Source organism: Sciurus carolinensis, chromosome 16 (assembly GCF_902686445.1).
Source record: "Sciurus carolinensis chromosome 16, mSciCar1.2, whole genome shotgun sequence".
NCBI lineage: Eukaryota > Metazoa > Chordata > Mammalia > Rodentia > Sciuridae > Sciurus > Sciurus carolinensis.
In genome coordinates this window covers 52,432,705-52,456,027 of record NC_062228.1, presented here as the reverse complement: position 1 = coordinate 52,456,027, position 23,323 = coordinate 52,432,705, and the positions used below count along the sequence as shown (strand labels likewise).

Genomic DNA, 23,323 nt, shown 5'->3' with positions numbered 1-23,323 from the left:
AATCCCCAGCACCGCAAAAAAAAATAAAGAGAAAAGAAAAGTGCTTCATTTGTGTACAATGAATTGAAATGCATTCTGCTATCATGTATAACTAATTAGAATAAAAAACACTGCATGAAGAAAAATGTTACAAAATTGTATGCATATTATTCTAAATGTCTCATAAAACAGAATGTGTCCATATGCCCACATTGACACTCTCAAAAATATTCAATTAAATATTCAGTTTATGTGCATCAGTGTTGTTTCCACTGTGCTATTTTGCTTGTTTACAAACTTCAAGCATAACTTTTATTTTTAGGGAAAAAAAATCTAATTTTACTTTGGAAAAATAGAGATACCTCAAGATTCTCCAGAAGGCTGATATGTGGTTAATGGCAAGTGATAATCATATTATTTAGATATGGTATACTTAGGAAGATGCCAAGTCCCTAAATGACTAAGAGGGACAAGAGGTTCCGAAACAAAGCATCCACTCTATCATGAGTTGGCATGAGCACCTGTGGGAACCAACCAGAAGGGCAGAGGTCAGGAATCACAAAGAATCCGTCCTGAGCAGTTTCAACCAGGCCTAGCCCTGACCTAGCTGTATTCTTATAAATTATGCATACCAACACATCTCCTTTTGGTTTTGGCTGGTTAAGCTGGGTTTTCTATCTCTCACAACTGGAAACGTCCTAACATAAACAACCATGAGTGCTGGTAGTCCAGGCTAGTGACAAAGCAGAGAACTGCTGGCCCTGGGTTTCTGACAGTAGTGTGATGCTTGAGATGCCATGAAGCATCAACACCCATCGTCCTGGAAGATGAGGTCCAGGGAAAGGATGGTAGGAGACTGTCCCACCTCTGGGCACACCTGGCTATAAACCCTTCACCCAGCAAACCTGAACACCACTGAGGAGCTGAGAAGTATGGTGTCCAGAACGTTCCATGCGCTGATCAGCTGAGTCCAATGTCCAATCTGCATGCTCCCCGATTTCTCCTTCTGCACACTCTTTCCTCATGAAGTTTTATGGAATCAAAAGCCATTTTTTTTCACTCAATTTGTTTTTGTCACATAAGACCTAAAAAGGACAGTGAAATTTATACTATCCAGAATTAATGGTACACTGTACACAGAAAGTCTTAAATGTTAAGATCAAAAACTAGTCCATTACTCTTTAAGCAGAGAGCAGGAGCCAGTTGTAAAAATCTTACACAAAGAGCAAACCTGGGGTTTTAGGTATTTTTATTAAATTATCATTTTCTTGAGTTTACTTTTAGGGCTTTTTATAAGAATTCTTTGTACAATTTACTACAACTAATTGGGGTCGAGTTCATGGTTTTTCAAGTGTGGGTTCTCTTTATGATAGGTCTTTCCTCTGTCATGGTTTGGATATAAGTGTCCTCCAAAGCTCCTGAGTTAATGCAGGAATATTCAGAGGTGAATGATTGGATTATTAGAGCTGCGACCTAATCAGTTTGTCCTAGTTTGAATGGGCTGACTGGGTGGCAACTGCAGGTGGGGCATGGCTGGGGAGGTGGGTCACTGGGGGCATGTCCTGGAAGATCTTCCCCAACACCCCTTTCCCCCTCTCTCTCTGCTTCTTGGCCATGATGAATGAAGCAGCACTTCTCTGCCACATGCTTCAGCCATGATGCCCTGCCCCACCTCAATGCAATGGAACTGGCCAGTCAAGGACTGAATGAACCTCTGACAGTGAGCTCATATTGTAGTGGATGTGGATTTGTCAGGTCTGTCATTGTGGGGGTCTCTCAGCCATGTCCCACGTGGATGAGAAGAGGGCTAACTGCTGGAGGATGATGTTGGCTATAAATCAATCAATTACCCATAAACTTATCTAATCAATAAACACACAAGAGCCAATACTCCTTTTAAATGAGAGGGGGCGTGATGGGTCTGGCCATACCAGTTGTGGCCTCTAACAACATGGAGTAGCCCAACCCTCTTTTATTTATAGTCACACAGGTACAAGGGCCCAGACCAGGAGGGGCTTCTTATGTGATGGACAGGATGGGGTGGAGTTAGGGGAGCCATTTTCTCAGGGGAACTACCACAGAACCAGACAGGGAACCCCTCCCACACAGTGCCACATACTTCCAGGCAGTCTGGGACATTCCTCCATGGTAGCCAGTATCTAGAAGCCAGACCTCCGCATCCCATGGCTCAACCTCATCTGATTCTGCTAGATAAGGATGGCTCCCACATGTCATTATACTTTTGTTAAAGTCCTGGCCTGACTTTTCATTTTTAAGGCCTCTATTGCCTGCAAAGGCTCTGATTGGAACTTTTACTTGTTCCATCCTTCCAGGGTTTCTCTGTTGTGTGTTCTCTTGAAAACTGTGATGTTTTAGGCTCTGCCTGAGACACTGTTTGTGTTCATACAAAAAATAGATTTTCTCCAATGAAATTTATCTGACTGTAAAAAATAATCCACTCATGAATTCTTAAAACACATTTTAAAAATACTTTTGCCACAAGGATTTTCTGAGGAAAATGAGAAGCCTAAGTCCTGAAGAACACCTTTACTGGACTCATCACGTGTGTTGGGTTTACTGCCACTGTGGACCTTCTGATGAACCTGAAGACACGAATTCTTACTAAAGCCCTTCCCACACACAGAGCATTTGTATGGTTTCTCTCCAGTGTGGACTCTCCGATGGGCCTGCAGATGTGAGGTCTGGCTGAAGCTCTTCCCGCACAAGGCACATTTATAGGGCTTCTCTCCTGTGTGGATCCTCTGGTGAACATGGAGATACGAGTTCCAGATGAAGCCCTTGCCACACTCGTCACACCTGTAGGGCTTCTCCCCTGTGTGCACTCTCTGGTGGGCTTGAAGGTGTGAGCTCCAACTGAAGCCCTTCCCACACACCTCACACCTGTAGGGCTTCTCTCCAGTGTGGACTCGCTGGTGGTCTTGGAGGTGTGAACTCTGACTGAAGCCCTTCCCACATGTCTCGCACCTGTACGGCTTCTCCCCCGTGTGGACCCTCTGATGGGCCTGAAGATGGGAGAGCTGACTGAAGTCCTTGCCACAGGTGTCACATTTGTAAGGCCTCTCTCCCGTGTGGACTCTCTGATGGGCCTGAAGATGAGAATTACGGCTGAAGTTCTTGTTACACACGTCACATTTGTAGGGTTTCTCTCCAGTGTGGATTCTCTGATGGGCTTGAAGGTTTGAGGCCTTACTGAAGCCCTTCCGGCATACCTCACACGTATATGGCTTCCCTCCAGTGTGGACTCTCTGATGGAGACCAGGCTCCTGGTTCCGTACCCTGTCACACACCTCCCAACCATATGCTTTGTCTCTGGGGAGGGCTCTGTCACAGGTGTCCAGCTTCTCTCCTGGCTGAATAAGCTCATGACTGGGAAGAGAGGAGTTCTCGTTGAGGCTCTTAGCACACACCTGACACCTGGTGGGCGCTCCTTCTGACTGGACCCTCCGAGGAGTCTGTAGGCATGAGCGTGGCCGGAAGCCCTCACCACCTCCACCCCTGCAGCGTCTTCTACCTGTGTGAGTGCTGGGACGCAGGCTCCGCACCGAGCTGTGACCTACGTCCCTCCCACACTCAGTACATACCAGGGGCTTCTCTCCCAAGGGCAACTGCTGGTGAAGATCAAGGTCGGAGCCAACGCTGAAGCCTTTTCCTTTCTCACAGGAGGTCTGCTCTTGTGAGTGACTTACCCTACCCTGGGATGATTTCTTCAAGAATTCTTTTCTACCATTACTGGGGATACAAGCTTTCTCTCCTTTGTGTATCTCCTGGTCATCACGGTCACATTTACACAGCTTATTTGTTATGTCGATTTGCTGGCATCTTCTCTGGTAATTCTGGGATTCTCCCACATTCATTCTTCTCCAGAAATCCCAGGTGGTCCTAAATGGAAACTCTTGCTTTTTGACACTGTCAGAACTCCCCCCATGAAGCTTCACTACACAGATCTCATCTTTCGGGACCTGAACAGAGGCTCCTGTCCACACCTGGGCATTGCCTTGTTTTGGCAACTCAGACCTCTTGCCTTGAAGACTTAGGATCAAGTCTTGATTTCTGGCTAATTTACTTGTAAATTGTTCCCACATTTGCCAGCACGTAAGGTCTTCACGTAAAAGGCATCTTAACCCTACTTCCTGGAGAGTCTCTATCTCATTTGGATTCCTGCATCCTGGAAGGATAAAGAGATTTGGAGATAAAATGAGGATGGATGAGTGTGTGTTCAGAGATAAAAACATTTCACAGCTGACCACACTGGGAAACCTTATTCCCCCACTGGAGAGCTGAATGTGACTTCATCCTTGTTCTTTTCATGACTATGGAAACACAGAGGTGATGACATTACCTCCTTGACCATAAGAATAATTACTTAGGAATCCTGTCCGTGGGTGGGGATGCAGTTTCACAGTAGAGTGTTTGTCTAGCAAGCCCGAAGCCCTGGGTGTGGTCCTCAGCACCAAAACAACAACAACAACAACAACAACAAACACCCCAAACAAGAAGAAAAACACTGTCCTCCTTTCTGTAGCAGGTGTGTAGGATCAGCAACATCATGGTTACACTAACAACCTACAAGTGAGCCCAAGGTGACAAGAGACTGAATCTCTCTGGGATCACAGGCAGGTTATCTCCTAATGCCAAGATTCCCAAGGAGAGAAGGAGGAAGTATCCTCCACAGAAGTGAAAAGAATTTATCTGCAAAGGGAAATATCTCCTCTGTCCTGACAATAAGCTCATGAGATGGTACATTTATTTCCTTCACTTAGCTGTTAAACCTACATCTTAAACAAGCTTGATCTGAGAAATTCCCTTTCATGTTGATGATTTCCTACTACGTGAACTTAACTGGCGAATATTACATCAGCAAAGCAATTAGAAAACTGATTCCTAGAGCTGACACAATCTATGAGAATAAATTATTGCCACTTGATTTGGCTAAATTTTGTGATAAACCTGAATGGCCAACACTATCTTCTGGGTCTCATGGGTACGTGTCTGTATGTGTCACAAGATGGACACTCGGTAGGTCTAAGAAACAGCAAGCAGCCCCATACACTGGAAGGGACTGAGAAAAGTCCAGACTAATAGAGCAAGTGAGCAGGCGGCCAGGTCACATAGGACACAGAAGGCCCTTGACAGTTCAAAACCAAACATTTAACTGAGACGCAAGTCATGGAAGGGCCTTAAGCACAGGAGTGACCCAACTGCCAGATGGGATCTGGCTGTGTGAAGGCTGCTGCAGAGAGTGGAGATGATGCTGGGGGTGGGCCAGGGTGGTCTCCATGGACAGGTGGGAAGGGGAGACGGGGCTGCACCCTGAAAGCCTCAGAGCTCTGTGTGCTCACCTGAACTCCCGTCTTCTTTGGTTTCTGTCTCCATTGCCCAAAGCTTCTCCTCCCTTCCCAATGGCAACATCGTGCCCAGTCTGAAGGGTTTATAGCCTGTGAAAGAGAAATGGCAGGGCTGGGGGAGAGGCTCATGGTCGAGCGCTTGCCTAGTGTGTGTGAGGCCCCAGGTTCCATCCCCAGCACCGCAAAAACTAAAATGAGAAATGGCATACATAGATGTGAATGCATTAAAGGCAAAAATTTTCATTCTAATATTACAGTTTTCATGTACTTTAAGTAGCATTTTTTCAGAATTCTATTGTGCCCTATTGTAAAAAAAAAAAAAAAGAGCTTTTATGATCCAGTATAGAGACATGTAAATCACTAAATCAAACGATCAGCTGATGTGATGCTAACCATCACCCACTTTTATTACCTCTCATTTCCCATTTCATTCACTGTTCTTATGTGCTAACAAAGAGTTGTATTTCCACTCCATTGCATTAAAAATAATTATGTAACCCACCAATTACTTTTAAAACCCACCAAGATGCTGCAATTGCAATTTGAGAAGAGTAAAGTACCAAGTGTCCCACAAGAATCAGGAAATCGGGCTGGGGAGATGGCTCAGTTGGTAGAGTGCAAGGCCCTGGGTTCAATCCCCAGCACCGCAAAAAATAAATAAATAAATAAATAAATAAAAATCAGGAAATCCAGACTCCCAAGTTCAGGGAAGCATTTCAAAAATCCCAAAGTCTTAAATATTTGCAATGTACTCCAGGGGCTGACTTTTCATTACCCAGGACACCTGTCCTCACCCACTGAGAGCAGGTTCCTGAAGTTCTCCAGCATCACCTCTTGGTACAGCTTCCTCTGGGCAGCGTCCAGTAACCCCAGCTCCTCCTCGCTGAAGACCACAGCCACGTCCTTGAAGTTCACTGCCTTCTGCAACAGAGAACACAAAAAACCTCCATCTTCTGACCCATATCCACTGGGATAGGGACATACTGAGGAGGTGGGAGGACAGGTGGAAAGATGTTCTCAATTTTGATGACTCTGAGTCGACTTTAAGTTGCTTCCTCCCGTTCTCCCTCCTGAATGCTGACTCCATACACTGATTTTCTACAGACACAGCAAAAGCCTGCAACTGAAAACACGTGTGCTGGTGCACACCTGAAATCTCAGTTACTCAGGAGGCTGAGGCAGGAGGGAGGCAAGTTGGAGGCCAGCCCAGCAACTTAGTAAGACCTTGTCTCAAAATGATAAAAGGGTTGGGATGTGGCTCAGACCTGGGTTCAATCCCAGTATGGGGATGGGTGGGAAGTACCTACAAACTGAAAAATAGCCCCTGTGTATTTAACGTGGTGCCATTTGGGAGTATTCCAACAGTAAGTGTTCTAAAACTGTAACTGGTGAATCATGGGATACACATTTTATAATTTGACTGATATAATTTGAACACCCAAAAATATGAAATCTGAAAAGTTGTGAAACCTGAGACTTTTTGAGCACTGACATGAAGCCACAAGTGGAAAATTCTACACCATGAAATTCAGTTTCATGCACAAATTATTAAAAAACATTGTATGAAATTACCTTCAGGCTATGTGTATAAGGTGTGTAAGAAACAAATGAATTTTGTATTTAGACTTGGGTCCCATCCCCAAGATATTTCATTATGTTTATGCAAATATTACAAAATCCCCCAAAATCTAAGATCCAAAACACTCCTAGAGCCAAGCATTTTGGATAGGGACACACCTGTGCTGGCAAACTCTCCTAGAAGTGTCAAGTCAGTTTGACCCCAGGGTCTGAGCGCTTTCCCGTCCTTTCTCACAGGTCGACTGAACCTGAGCACTCTATCTGTTAAGAGTCCGGCAATGGGGCTGGGGAGATAGCTCAGTTGGTAGAGTGCTTGCCTTGTAAGCACAAGGCCCTGGGTTCGATCCCCAGCACCCAAAAAAAAAAAAAAAAAAAAAAAACAAAACAAAAAAAAGAGTCCAGCAAGAATGAAGGCCTTCAGCGCCCTTCCCAGGGAGTTACATGCCTGGTTCTTGGTGCTCCCACGGCACATCACATCTGTTTCTCCCTGTGACAGCACTCAAGAGTGTCCATGTGTGCAGGTTTTCATGCCAGAATAAACACCTCAGCTTAAATCCCAGAGCTCTTACAGCCATGTGGCCTTAGACAAGTCCCTTGGTCTCTCATTCCCATCAAGTGTATGACGCTATCACATCAGAAGATTCTTAGACAGAGGAATGACTGTACACAGTGTCCTTAGAACTGTGCTAATTTAGCAGCCACTAGTCACAGTGGCTATGTAAACTAAATTAAAATGAAATAAAAATTTTAAAATCAGTCCCTTGATTGGACTAGTCATATTTCAAGTGCCCAAGAGCCACATGTGGTTAGTGGCTCCCACACTGGACAACACAGCATGGAACATGTCCACCACTGCGGAAGTTCTACTGTTCAGTGCTGTCATGCGCAGTACATGGTAGGTCCTCAGCAGATGTTAGCTTTCATTAATGTAATTGTGCTCATCATCCCCTTTCATGCCTACTTAACAGTTTGCACAATACACAACCTACACATGATCTCTAACACGTGATTCATTCAGATTCATTATTATAAGGAAGGCTATGAAAGAACAGCCCACTATGTTGATCTTAGCCCATTTCCTGGGATTTACCCAAAGGGGGGAAATCAGTATCAAAGCAAAAAGACTTTTGCAAGTATAATGGCACATTTCCTCCCAAATGAGTCCTATTCTATTTTACTTTAAGCACCTATTAAATGTTCCCTGAATTTCCATAACCTGGCTAACCTTGAGCAGGACCATTTCCCTCAATCTTTGGTAATTAGATAAGTAAAAGATCGCTTTCTTTAAAATTTCCATAGTTGACTACTAATGAAGACCACCACCCGTTCATATATTTCTTCTTTTTCTTTTTCTTTTTCTTTTTTTTTTTTGTGGCGCTGGGGATTGAACCCAGGGCCTTGTGCATGCAAGGCAAGCACTCTATCAACTGAGCTATATCCCCAGTCCCCTTTCATATATTTCTGTTATTTCCTGGCAATCTTTTTCTTCAGTTGTTGATGGGCTTTCTTGTTTTATTTATTTATTTATGTGCAGTGCTGAGGATCGAACCCAGTGCCTCACACATGCCAGGCAAGCGCTCCCCCACTGAGCCACAGCCCCGGCCCTCCTAGCAATCGCCTATTGTGACTTGCTTAGGTTTTTTTTTAATTGCTCATATTCCAACAGGCATTTGTTATGCACTTGTAAAATTCAGCATCCCTAGCCTCTGCCTCGCAGTCATCAGCGGTATCACCCCCATCTCCTGGAGTTCCAGTAGTTACAATAAAAAATGACTACAGGGCTGGGTTGTGACTCAGTGGTAGAGCGCTTGCCTGGCATGTGTGAGGCACTGGGTTTGATTCTCAGAAATGCATAAAAACAAATAAAAAAAAAATAAAGGTCCATCAACAACTAAAAAAATTATTTAAAAACATGACTCTAGACATTACCAAATGTCCCAACTGAGAATCACTACAATAAAATAAAGGTTATTCTAGACCCACCTTAACAGAGCTTAAAAACAAGTCTCAGAAGGATCAAACTGAACCCAGGGAACAAAACCATCTGGGTGGACACAGAAAAAGTGTGTTATAAAAGTCAATACTCAGGCTGGGGTTGTGGCTCAGTGGTAGAGTGCTTGCCTAGCATGTGTGAGGCACTGGGTCGATTCTTAGCACTGCATACAAATAAATAAATTAAATAAAGGCCCATTAACAACTAAAAATATATATTTTTTATAAGTCAATATGCATTTATAATAAAAACTCTGAATAAGGTAGGGAGAGATGAGAACTTCCTCACTCCAGTGAAGGACATCTATAAAAAGTCCTCAGGTAATGGAGAAACACTGGGTGCTTTCTCCATAAGGTAGGTACAAGGTGAGGAAATTCACTGTCACTTTTTCTATTTAAAATTGTCCTAGCTTCCTAGACAGTGCAGTAAAAATAGAAAACAATCCCAAAAGGCCAGATATGGTGAACACCTGTAATCCCAGCTACATGGAAGGCTGAAGCAGGAGGATGGAAATTTCAAGGCCAGTCTCAGCAGCCTAGTGAGACACCAACTCAAAATAAAAAATTTTAAAAAACAGCTGGGAATGTAGCTTAGAAGTACAGTGCTCCTGGGTTCAATTCCTGAGTACCACAAAAAAAAAAAAAAAAAAGAAGAAGAAGTCCAACCATATGGGGCTGGGAATGGAAGAAGCAAGCCCTTCATTTGCTATGACCATCTATGTAGAAAGTCCTGAGAGGCAGAAAAAAGTTACTAGAATTAATAAGCAAATTTAGCAGTCAAGATATAAAAATCAATGATGTTTCTATATCTAGAACAAAAAAATTAAATTTAAAAATAACACCATCCATAATATCACCCCTAAAACATAATCACTTAGGTGTAAATTTAATAAAATATGCTAAAAGCCTATGCATTGAAAACTACAAAACATGATTGAAAGAAATGAAATAAAACTAAAATATATTAAAAGAAGATATAAATGAAAGAAGATCTAAATTTTCATAGGTCAGAAGGACTTGAACCCAAAAAACAAATGGAAGATAGAAAAATGCTAGAGATTAAGAGAATAAAGAATGAGTTAAAGTGTTCAAAAGAAAAGACACACAGAAGTTTTTCTTATTCCGCAGCAGGAGTTCACTCCTCACCACCATTTTCTCTCTTTACTTTTTTTCCAATGACATAAAATAAAATTTTATCTGCTTTGAAAAAAATCAATTAATTAATTAACTTAACAAAAGAGTTATATACAAAAGAAAAAGAACTCCTAAAATTCAATAAGAACATAATCTAATTTAAAAACTGAGCAAAAGATTTTAACACTTTTTTGGGGGGGTACCAAGGATTGAACCCAGGAATGCTTAAGCACTGAACCAATCCCCAGCCCTTTTTTGTATTTTATTTAGAGACAGGTTATCACTAAGTTGCTCAGGGCCTTGCTAAGTTGCTGGGGCTGGCCTTGAACTTCCAATTCTCCTACCTTAGCCTCCTGATCTGCTGGGATTAGCAAACATTTTTAAAAGAATATATATGAATGGTCAAAAATTATAAGGTAGTTGGTACACACCTGTAATCTCAGTATCCCTGTATCAAGAAGTCTTTCATTAACAATAAAATGAAGTAGAAATCAATGTTTTAAAACAAGCAAATGAATCAAACAAACTTTTCATAAAAGGATATGGAGTTTTTAAAAAAAAGATATTCAACAAAATTTTTTGTGAGGACAATACAAATTATAATCATTTCTCTAGAACAACAAAACCAAAAGATCCATGATATCCAAGGATGGCCGAGATCTGGAGCAAGGGAAACACGTAACCCTGGCAGGGCTGAGCATAGCACAAGCACTTTGAGCTTTTTGTTTGTTTGTTTCTTTTTAAGTTTTTTAGTTGTATATGGACACAATACCTTTATTTTATTTATTTTTATATGGTGCTGAGGAACGAACCCAGTGCCTCATGCATACTGAGCCAAGTGCTCTACCACTGAGCCACAATCACAACACCAACAGAAGCACTTTGGAAAGCAGTCTAAGCCCATCTGCCCTGTAAAACCAGTTCTTCCACTCCTCCACATTCCGCCACATGACATGAAAACACATCCATTTGCACAGCAACAGTTTTATGTGGAACAATTTAAGTTGCAAAAAGCCATGCTCTTCAAAAGAATCCTGTTTATTCTTCAAAAGGACAAACTGCTATATACTTGTAACATGGAACACAATTCAGCAATGAGAACAGTTGACCCATGCAATGATACTATACTAAGCGAAGAACACCAGATGCAAAACGACTACATACTACTCCATTCCACTAAGTATGTCGAGTTTGATAACAAGGAAATATACATGATGGGTCTGAGCAGACATGGCCTCTGGGGAGTAAAGAACTGCCTGGAACAAGACTTGAAGGAAGTTTTGGGGGCAAGCAGATGTCTGCATCTTGTTTTGGGTGATGGGTTAATGCAATAACACAGTTGTCAAACAGGGTATACAAATGTCATTTACTTATGGTCTGTGTGACTTCTTAATTAAATTGAATTTCATTTCAAGAAGTCCCATGTGAAATTGTTAAAAATCAAAACCAAATTTATTCGGAGGCATAGCAGTGTATACACTTGCTGGCAGTTTCTGAAAGATTAGATTAAAAACTGGAAAATTTCTGAGAGAGGTACATAAAAAATGCTGGATCACTGGGCTGGGGTTCTGGCTGGGGTTCTACAGCATTTGCCTAGCATGTGTGAGGCACTGGGTTTGATCCTCAGCACCATATGTAAGTAAATTAATTAAATAAAGGTCTGTGGACAACTAGAAAAAATATTTTTTAAAAAATTCTGGATAACAAACTCAAGTGATGATATTTTTAAAAAAGAAAACTAAAAACTACATACAATAACCTAATTATATAAAATAAAATTTAAAAGTATACATATATCTATAAAAGCATATAAAATAGTATGGGGACTATAGATGATTTGTAAGTAATATAGTAAATGTGGGTTTTCCCAATATTTTGATATCTATGAATTTCCACACTATTATTTGCAAAATAAAGATGATGATAAAACAATTAAAACTAAAAACTAAACAAAAGTTAAAGACAAAAAAAATTGATCCAAAAAAAACCCAAGTAACTGGCAGGTCACAAATATATTTTCCTCCTTTGTCCTTCCCAAAGCAGAGACAAAAGACATGTTTCATCTTTGAGACGATGTCATTTTAAGAGATAAAAATCCCAACTCCACTCACCTGAAACTTGGTCATCTTCTCCTGCTCCTTCTGGGGAAGGGCAGAATCCTGGGAAAGAGGAAAGAAGCCATGAGACAGGCCTCAGCCCATTTGGCTGCTTGGTATGAATTTCTTTCTTTTCTTTTTAATTTTTTTTTTTTTTTTTTTGGTAGTTGTAGATGGACAGCATGCTTTTATTTTATTTGTTTTATTTTTTTTAATATGGTGCTAAGGATCGAACCCAGTGCCTCACACATGCTAGGCAAGCACTCCGCCTGAGTTACAGCCCCAGTCCCTCAGTAGGAATTTCTAAATTGCAAGCAGCACATACCACTGGTCCCACAGTCTGGGGACCTTGCACAGTGAATGACCTACTCAACTCTCAGCAGCATGCCTCCCATGGCAGCCCCTGCGGCTCCTAAGCTTTACCATTCTCTTCCTGGGTGTCATTGGAAATGAAAGTCAGTGGGATGTACCAGACTCTGGAGCCAAATCTTGGCACTGCTGTTCTGGTTGAGCTAATTACCTCCCTGCACCCCAAACGTGTAACCTATAAAACTGAGAAAGAGTGCTTCGAGGGATTGTTGAGGGTTGAGTATGAGTAGACTGAAATGCTTACAATTGATGTCCCTGCAGCAAAGTATCAGTGTGCATCCTAAGATTATCCTTGGGAATGTCTCGTCATCATATCCAAAAAAGGAGTCTCTTCTAACACCCAGATTTCACAAACTGTACAATGCTTTGTCCTCTGAAATTCCCCTTTGCCTTTGAACAGTCTGTGAGTCCTGTTGGCTATGTTACTTAGTGCCGTGTTGTAGTGTAATGATATTTAATTGACATCACTATCTGGTTTTATAAAAGGTATGAATACTTCTCAATTTTCTTTGTGTAGATAGGAGAATCTCAGTGGTACAGCCCCTTCCTCCTGCATTCTCTGTAGTGAAGAAAAACTACAATTAGGACTGTTGGTCTTTTCATTTTAAACAAATGTTCAGCAGTCTCATTTAAATGAAGAGTACTGCAGAAGTAATAACAGATCCTAAGTGACAGAGTTGCTTTGGGTGTTTGTCAGCCATCAGCACCTTGGTTATGCAAATCCATAGACACAGTCTGAGTTGCTGCCAGAGGCGAGGGGCAGGTAGTAAAGCAAGAGGCTTAAGGGTTATGAGGTTTCTTGTGATGTGATGAAACCATTCTGAAAGGGACAGTGGTGATGGTTGTACAACCTTGTGAACATCCTGACGGCCACTGAATTGTACACACAAAGAAGTGAATTATACGGTATGTGAATTACAACTCGATTTGTAAGATAGGAGTACAAGAGCCTTGGCTCCATGCCTGGCATAGTATATAAGCTTTCAAGAAGGGATGTTCCCATTTAATGAATGAGAAAACTGAGGAGTGGCAAGATTACCTTATGCATGGGTCACAAAGCTGGTGAGGTGAGGCTGCATCCGAATCCAGCTGACTCCAGAGCCTGGACTTGGAGTCTCATCTCCCTCTCTAATCTTTAAGTCTGAAGAGATGATCAGGGTATCTTTTGGATCAAAGAAAGGGGAGCTGGAGGACACAGACTCTGCTAAAAATGATCTGCTGAGAGATACAGAAGCCAGATCCTCAGAATCCTAACACTGATCCCTGATTCATTAGCTCTTTGGGCCTCTTTCCATCACCACGTTGATAAAATGGGCACGGCGACAAAGTCTACTTCAGAAAGTTGTTAAGACACACTCAGTACAGAATGGATGATGTTCCCGGGTATTCCTGCTTAAGCAGAAGCACACGAGTAGACAAAAGCAATGTGGCCACTTCTCCAAAGCTTGGGGAAAATATCCCTTTGTAACATTCAGTTCCCTTTGTCCTGGCCCTCATTTGTCTGTACCTTCCTGCTCTGCTTGATAACAGGGTTTTGAGGGAGACCTGACATTTCCCAACAGTTAGGAGAGAAAAGCAGACAGGCCTGACTCTGTTCTGCTCACCGGATGCTGCAGGGTTACTTCTACAGGCCAGGTTCCCAAACCTCGCTCATTGTTGGGTTGCCAAATTCTCTCCTGTCTCTGCTCCCACCACTCTGCTTCCCCAGAGCATGGCTTCCCTTTCTTCTCCTGTAATCCCTGCGGAGCAACCTTCAGGGGATTTGGGGGATGATGAGATTAAGCATCTGGTTTTGCCTGTGAAATGAACTCTTAGGCACCTTTTTGTCCCCAGCACCTAGAATGTAGCAGGTTCTCAAAACACACACGGAATCCAAGAATGACTGAAGACACATGGTCAGACAAGGACTGTATGAATTCATCTCTCAGGTTTCTTTGAAATGTAAAACTCTGAGTCTGCCCCTAATTGCAAGGAGGGGAGGATGGACTGTATCATCTCATTTCTTCCTTTGGCTTTTAAATTTTTATTTACTTTGAGCAACATCAAGGTCATCCTTTAAAACGAAGTGATTCACAAACGGGTCAATTCTAGGCTATGGCTGATGTAAACCCTATCTGTTTTAATAACACCATCAGGTAGTTACATAATCTTCTTGAAGAGTTCCTCTCCGGACATGATTTATATAATTTCAACCCCACCCCCACGCACCATTTCTCTTCTTCTCCCATTCACTTTATACATTTAGCACTATCACTCTCTAATATCCCAATGCACATCTTATTTACTTATCTTCTATCCCCCCTTTTGGAATGGAAGCCTCCTGTTTTGTTCACTGCTTTTTATCCAGTGTCTAGAGCATTTGTTAAAGTGGTAGGCATGCAGTATAAGAGATGCTGAAAAATGAATGACTGGATGAAAAGGTGATCAAGATACATTTTATACTAACTCAGCACCTCATTACCGCTTACCAGGTGGATTAATTTATTCATTCAATAAATTTTTACTGAGAAACCTCGCAAGTGCCAGGCACAATTCTGTATATTAAAGATGACAGTGAAGAAAGTCCCCGTGCTCATGAGGTGGACTAGTGGGGGGATAGGTAACAACAAACAGATCAGGATGAAAGGTGTCAGGGAGAGAGCAATGGGGACATGCTATTTCAGAAACGGGGCTTCACTTCTAGTGATGGTTGAGTGACACTTTGTAGATCAATCATCCCCTTGGGCCTCTTCTATAGCACCGGAATAACAACGGGTTGAAATGACACACATCCTGTTAAGTCCTCTCACGCTGGGATGGTGTTGCCACGGGGGTCACGCCCTCCCGCTGTCCGCAGCCCTTTTTGAGAAGTGGGGGCTGAGGAAGGAAAGGAGATTCGAAGATATGATCGTGTCCCTGGTTCGGGATAAATCCCAGTGAGCGACCTCTGGCACGCGACGGAAGGGAGACACAGGGCGGGGGTCATCAGGATCAGCCAGGCCAGAGGGGTTGCAGCTGGAGCTCAGCGCCCACCACCGGCTCTCGGTCCTCAGGGGCCGAGGGCTTCTGGGGGAAGCAGCAGCCGGCAGCAGCCGTGCCAGGATGGGCTCTGAGAGAACTTAGGTCGACTTACTTCGCAGACATTTCAGCCCCTACGAGGTCGGCTCTACAAGCAGACCCACTGTGTAGAGGGGAAACGGAGTAGTTACGTAACCACTAAGAGTATATGGCCAGAAAGCTGCAGGGCGTGTGGAAAGTGGGGAAACTGGAGACACGCGAGCCGGGGAGACACCAAAGCAGAGATGCACGACCAGGGCCAGCCCCGGACGCGGGGGCTGTGAAAGCCCAAAAAGCGTGGGGGACGCAAATTGTCGCCCCTGCCGCCAAGGCTTCTTCTTCCCGAGAGCTAGGGCCAACACCTGTTGGTGCGTGTTCCACCCGCAGCCCAGGTATGATCCGAGTAGACGCGAAGAATCGGCGCTCACTCACCTCCCAGCGGGCACTGATGACGGCCGCCTTGCCCTCTTGGGGCGGAAGTGCTCAGCCCTGGACACAACTCCTGGACTACACTTCCCAGAATTCCTGGAAGGAACATGAGCACTAGCCCCACCTCCTACGGCGGAAGTGGCCGACTACCCGGAGCTTCTGGACTACACTTCCCAGAATCCCCAGCAAAGTAGCTCTTAATAGGTAGGAGCGTTCAGTTCACGGCGTTCACGGAGCTTAAACTTTTCTTCTTTTTACTTTTCCATACCTCCCTTCCCCAGCTCAGAAGTGCTTTCATCTACAACCAGAAACTCTGGACATCATAAATACAATAGAATATTTTATTTTTCTATTAGTTGTACTCAAGGACCAATCACTTTTCAGATAGTAGGGCTGGTGCGTTTCTATTTGTTGGGGTTTGGGGGATTCAACCCCGGGGTTGGTCCATGCTAGACAAACATTCTAACATGAGCTACACCACGAAAGTACAGTCTTTTGTCTCCAAAAACAAAAGTGCCAGGGTAATTTGTTTAGCTTGCAAGTTACACAATATCCTGGAATCTTCAGTGTAAGGTTTAAAGTCTTCATTAGATTTGCGTCCGTCCTTTGTGGCAATATTTCTTAGGATGTACTAGAAATACCCACAACTTATATGTTGATTTGGTGTTTTCTGGGTGAACAGGTAATGAACCTTTATTTTATGTGTGGTGCTGAGACTCGAACCCAGTGCCTCACACATGCCAGGCAAGCACTTTGCCACTGAGCCACAACCCCAGCCCCTCATTTATTTATTCATTTATTTTATTTTTTGTGGTGCTGGGTATCGAACCCAGGACCTTGTGCTTGCAAGGCAAGCACTCTACCGACTGAGCTATCTCCCCAGTCGCCTCACTTATTTTTAATAGTTGTCATATGCCTTTTCTATTCCTTTACTGCAGTAGCTAGTATCTCTTTCTGATTTAGCAGTGAATCCATTTACTAGCAGTTTTACTGGTAGATTTTAAAGAATATCCCAGACACCACATCTATGCATTCATAACTTTTTTTAAATACAAGAATCACTACACTATTTGGGACAACTTGACTTAGGCAATGCCATTTTGAAACATAGCCTCCATCTTAGAAAAACTGTCACCCGTCACTCTGATGCATAGCAATGGTCAACATGACCTAAATCCGACAATACCCTGTACCTTATTATCTGGAACTGAAATCTTGAGAAATATTTTGTTCGACATGGAACAGCAGCAACCACAAAGAATGGTAGTGATGACTCCAAGAATCCTTCCCTGACAACCTCCTAGCAACAAACAGCAAAAATTTCCCCACCTCTCACTCCCCTAGGTTGTAAGCAGATGGACTCCACCCCTCTGCAGGTCAATCCCAAATAAGCCTGTTACTGTCGAGGTACTTCTCCTCTTCATCTCCTTCATTAGGTTCTTTCCTTACATATACCTATATCATATTAGAAAAACAGTATTTCTTTAATATTAATGCTCAGTCCATAATACCATTTACCATATTGTTCCAAAGATCCTGTAATAGTTGTTTTGGTTGAATTAAAACCAAACAAGTTCCACTCACTGAATTAGTTATGCTTAAATCTATTTACATTATAATGGTCCTCTCTTTGGTCACTTATTTGTTGGGGAAATAGCATTATTTTTGCGTATCCAATCTTGTGGATCATTCCTTCTTGTATTGCTGAACTTGCTCTATCTCCTTGCCTTCTGTATATGAATGGAATACACATCAAAAGTATAACAAAAACCGTGTTGATAAAAATATTGAAGGGCTGGGGAGATAGCTCAGCTGGTAGAGTGCTTGCCTTGCAAGCACAAGGCCCTGAGTTCAATCCCCAGTACTGCAAAAAAAAAAAAAAAAAATTGAAAAAAAAATTGAAAAAGCATTGAAAATTGACTTAATCAATGGAAATTGGGAGCCAAGACACATCTAGGCATTTGATTTTTTTTCTCATACCAGGGATAGAACCCAGGTGTGCTTAACCACTGAGCCACACATCCTCAGCTCTTTTTATTTAGTTAGTTGTCAATGGACCTTTTATTTATTTGTATGTGGTGCTGAGGATTGAACCCAGTGCCTCACACATGCTAGGCAAGTGCTCTACCACTGAACCACAACCCCAGTCCTCTTTATTTTTTGAGACAGGGTCTTGCTAAGTTGCTTTAAGTTGCTGAGGCTGGCCTTGAAATTGTGATCCTCCTGCCTCAGCCTCCAAAGCCACTCAGGCCACCACACCAGGCTGCATTTATGGCTTTTTAAAGTGACATGCAATCGATGGGAAAGGGATTTTTCAATAACTGATATAAGAATGATAGTCACATGGAGAAGAAAAATTATGTGAGGTAATAATATTTTCCTTTGATGATTCCATGAGTTGATTTAAATTGTCACCTATAAGACAGAGGGAAAGGAAAGTAGCTGGTTAAAACAGTAAATTTCCTATCTGGAGTTTTCAAGGAAAAGTGGTGCAGTGATAATGGATGTGGTCACTCTGGAATTCTATTCACACAGGATCACAATCACATGGCAACTCTATCAGGGCAACGTGGGGCAATGCGCTCAAGCTGTGATCAATTGAGGCAGCAATGCGAGAAGAGTCACAGCAGCAGCTGCCCCACTTCCCGCCTGAGTGACTTTTAGGAAAAACAGATCAACCATCGTTTATTTTTAAATACTTCCCCGAGATCTGTCCTTACCACTGTGGACCTAGGATGGGGTTCGTGTCCTAACCACACATCAGGATACCCCTTTTAAAGACTATCTTAACCTCCCAAGTGTACTAGTTGATCGACTGTGAAGTGGCCATTGCAGGAGACAAAAAAGGAACTGATGACTTCTGTGCTCATGTCAGAACTAGATCTTTCTAGCCACAAACTTATAAGACTGGCATGAGGTCAGTGAGATGCTGTCAAGTATTCCCCACTTGGAGATTGAGTTCCAACCCTGAACTTCAGTTTTAGAAAAACCACACGCCAGGTCCTTCTCTGCGGTTTGACAACTTGTCCTCAACATGGCAAAGCTTCTTGGGCAGGAGGCACACTGACTACACAAGTTAACGGATTCGCAGGAGCCCTTCTTGTGCTTCAGCACTGAGGCAGTCTTGCTCTTTTATCTGCCGAGTTCTCCTAAGTGACTACACCCACACAGCAAGTCTTCAAGAGGAGACAATGAAGAAATTGAGAGTTACATTTCTTTCACTGGATACACTGGTCAATGTTTTCCGGAGCCTGATGACTTACTGGCAGTGTCATTTTCTAATCTACACCCATTAATCTCCATCCAAGGAAGACACTGATAAATTCATTCCTGATTGCTTAAGAAGTGAGACTGTTAAGAATTCCCTTCTGCAGCAGTGTGCCTCTGATAAGCAAAGGTTATTACCAAATTGCCATCAGTTTCCAAGCAATGGCAGGGATTCTGAGATTTAGATTTTATTTAAATTTTTTACTATGTGCATTTTCCATAGGAAGAGATGCCATTCAGGCACTGGAGATATCATGAACTGATACCAAAATAGGAAGTGGGAGCCTCTGGCAGAATAGGACAATGTAAAGCTAGAGCTCCATGATAAAGATCAGGTGAAAGAAATAAGCATTCACCTGTAACAAAGTTGCAGAACTAAAGAAACAAGATCAAACTCTATTGAAATCTCCCACAAGCAATATGCTTTTCTATTATTTTGACTCTTTAAAGTGGCTTTTGCCCAAAGAAAGTGAACTAACTATACTTTGGGGCATTATATTCTGTACTAGCTTCCTAGGACTGAATCTAGAAACAAATTACCTCAAACAGGTGGCTCACAGCAACAGAGATGTATTTTCTCACAATGTGGAGGTGACCAGTCAGAAATCAAGGTGTGGACAGAGTCACGCTTTCTCTGAAGACCCCAGGGGCGTACTCTTCCTTGCCTCTTCCTAGCCCCTGGCAGGTGCTGAGAGCTTTGTACTCCTTGGCTTCAGTGGTGTTATCTTGGCCTCTGTCTTCACACAGCCTTTCCTTGTGCCCACACCCAGTTCTTCTTAAAAGGACACCAGGCACCGAATCAGGGACACTTGTTCAGTATAACTGCATCTTAACTGGATTAAAGATGCTATTTCCAAGTAAGGTCACATTCACAGGAATGAGGGTTTAGGACTTAACAATAGTTTTTGGGGGAACAAAAAAGGCTAGGTGAAATCCAAAACAAAGTAACTTTAGCAGTCCTGTAAAAGCACACACACACAAGAACTTCTTGCAGGTTATTTATTCAGTGTGATTTTCTTTCAGAAGGAGAAAGCTATATATGTTGTGAGAGGCAGAGTATTGTAATATTTTACCCCTAATATGGGCAGGGGACTATCTTTGGTATTTTCTACCATAAATATCTTCAACTCAGAATTGTTTTCATCCTAAAGCATTTTCTAATTTTCCTGTAACACAGTCTTGCCCCATTGATTTTTAAGAGTGTGTGAATTTTCCAGTTCTTCTCCCACTATTGGTGTGTTTCAGTTAATTGTGGTCAGAGAATATATTGTGTATATTTATCTTTCTATTGAGACCTGAGATTTATTTTTATTGGGGGCTGTTTTATAGTCTAGTGATCTATCCTAGAAAATATTACATATGCTCATGACAAAAATGTGTATTGTAATTTCTATGATAATCACTAAAATAACAATAAAAGAAGTGTGGACATAATATGAAATCATTAGAAATTTCAAATTAATCTGTGAAAAAAATAATGAGGAAGGGGAAGGGAGAAAAAGCAGAAGGCAACTAAAAGTATGGGTTAATATCTGATTGTGTCAATAATTACATGAAACATAACATAAACACACCAATAACAAGGCAGAAATGGTCACGCTGGAGAATAAAGCAACAATAATCTAAGTTAAAATGGTTATATTAATATTAAGCAAACACAAATAAAAAGCAAGCTGGGGGCTGGGGAGATAGCTCAGTCGGTAGAGTGCTTGCTTTGCAAGCCCAAGGCCCTGGGTTCGATCCCCAGCATCACAAAATAAATAAATAAATAAATAAAATAAAGCAAGCTGGAAAGTGGGCCCAGTAGTGAAAGTCTATAATCCCAGCTACGAAGAAACTGAGCCAGGAGGACTGCAAGTTTGAGGCCAGCTTAAGCAACAGAGTGAGGCCATGTCTCAAAAACAGTAACAAAACAAATGAACAAAAGGAGTGGTAATACTAAAAGTAAACACAAATGATATGACTCTGCTTCATGTACAACCAGAGAAACAAGTTGTGTACCCCATTTATTTACAATGAATCAAAATAAATTATAAAAAAAAAAAAGTAAACAAAGTAGACACCAAGACAAGGAAATTTACCTGGGAAAAGAAGCCTCCTGAAAAATAATAAAAGGAGTAATTTCATCAAAAAGGCATAAAATTAAATGTGTATGCACAAAATAGAACTTCAAAATACATGAAGTCAAAACTGGTAAACTAAAAGACTGAACAGATCCACAATTACAATCAGAGACTCTTTGCTCACTAGGCAATACAACAAGTCAAAAGAAAACCAGCAAGGATACAAGTCTCAATGACACTACTAATAAACCTCACTTAGCTAACATTTATAGAAAGCCCTACCCAACAACAGCAGAATATGCTTTTTCCCCAACGGCACATGGAACATAAAAATGGATCATACCCTGGGCCACATAACTAACTGCAATCAATTTAAAAGAGCTGAAACAACCTAGTATGTTCTCAGACTGCAACAAAGTGCAATGAGAACCAATAACAAAATGATCTTGGGCAAGTCCCCAAATAGCTGGAAATCAACCGTTGGGTCAAAAATGGAGTCACAAAGGAAAATGGAAAACCATTTAAATAGAAAACAAAAACATGACCTATCAGAATGTGAAATGAAGTTAAGGCAACATTCAGAACAAAATTTAGAGCATTAAATGCTTATGTTGGAAAAGAAGAAAAGTCTTATTTATTCAAGTTCATACCTTAAGAAACTAAAAATGAGAAAATTAAATACAATCCAAGCAGAAGAGAGAATAAAAAGCAGAAATTAAAGAAAAATAAGTTTTAAAAAAATCAACAAACTATGAAAAGAAAGTAGAAATTTCCAATTGCAGAACTTAAAAACATGATTATAGATCCTAATGACAATAAAACAATAAAGAAAATTATGAACAGCTTTATACCATGTGACAATTTGGGTGAAATGGACAAATTCCTTAAAAGACACAAACTACCAAAACTAATCCAAGAAGAAATAAGGCAATCTGATTATTCTTGTGTGGAACAACACTGAATTCCAGAATTTCAGATTAAAAAAAAAAAAAAAAAAAAAAAAACACCTTTCAAAATAACAACAGGCCCAGAGCTCTCACATCTACCAAACACTTAAGAAAACCCTCTTCCTCCACCAATTCTGCACAAATATTTTAAGAAAATAGAAGAAGACAGAACACCTTTTAACTTATTTTATGAGGCCATCATTATTTTGTTACCAGAATGAGAAAAAAAGACATTACATGAAGATAACAGATCAATAATCCTCATGCAAAACTCAACAGTACTAACAAGTAGAATACTATATATGAGAATGTATCAAGTGGATTTATCTCAAGAATGCAATGTTAGTCCAACATTTGAAAATGAACATAATTAATAGACTGAGGTAGAAAAACACATGAATATTTTTATACATGCAGAAAAAGGCATTTAAGAAAATTCAACATCCATTTATTGTGAAAATTTCTCAGCAAATTGAGACACAGGGATTTCCCTCAACTTTATATAAAGTTGTTACAAAAACCTCCAGCTAATGTAACACCTAAAAGACTGGGCTAGAGAAGTAGCTCACTGGCAGAGCACATGTCTAGCACGTTGTTCAATCTCCAGTACCACCAAAAAAAAAAAAAAAAAAAAAAAAAAAAAAAAAAAAAAAAGACTAATTTAAAGACTAATTCTTTCAATACTTCCATGCAATAACTTTTTGTAAGGTTCAAACAATATAATAAGGAAACAAGCAAACAAGCAAAAACCAGAGTGGAAAAGAAGAAAAAAGTATCTCCATTTTCAGACATGATTATAAAGAATCTATTTAAAAGGTAAGAGAACTAGTGAGTTTAGATAGGTCTAGGGGTACAATGTTAATATAAATAAACTGTATTTCTATATACTAGAAATGAACAAGTAGAAACTTCCAACAGATTAAAATTTCAGAAAACTTTTTACTACAAATCTAACAAAACACGGGCAATATCTGTGCATCGAACAATAAAAATCACTAAGGAAATAAAACACCTAAGAGGGAGGAGATATATGAATGGAAAGACTCAAATATGCCAAGTCATCCAAC

General features: G+C 41.3%; 1 protein-coding gene across 3 annotated transcripts; it reads right to left on the bottom strand.

The window, feature by feature from the left end:
* Positions 1–1,974: 1,974 nt before the first annotated feature.
* On the bottom strand, positions 1,975–16,028 carry LOC124966623 (zinc finger protein 233-like). Of its 3 annotated transcripts, none has more exons than XM_047528080.1 (5): positions 15,983–16,028; positions 12,161–12,208; positions 6,140–6,266; positions 5,340–5,435; positions 1,975–4,165 (listed from the first exon to the last, which is right to left on the bottom strand). In XM_047528080.1, exons 2-5 carry the CDS (start codon positions 12,173–12,175, stop codon positions 2,439–2,441), a joined length of 1,965 nt encoding a protein of 654 aa, XP_047384036.1. In that variant the 5' UTR covers positions 12,176–12,208; positions 15,983–16,028; the 3' UTR covers positions 1,975–2,438. The 3 variants fall into 3 exon arrangements, with proteins under 3 accessions (XP_047384036.1, XP_047384034.1, XP_047384035.1); XM_047528078.1 differs by lacking the exon at positions 15,983–16,028 and adding an exon at positions 13,554–14,350; XM_047528079.1 differs by lacking the exon at positions 15,983–16,028 and adding an exon at positions 13,554–14,350 and having other exon boundaries at positions 6,140–6,263.
* Positions 16,029–23,323: the final 7,295 nt, after the last annotated feature.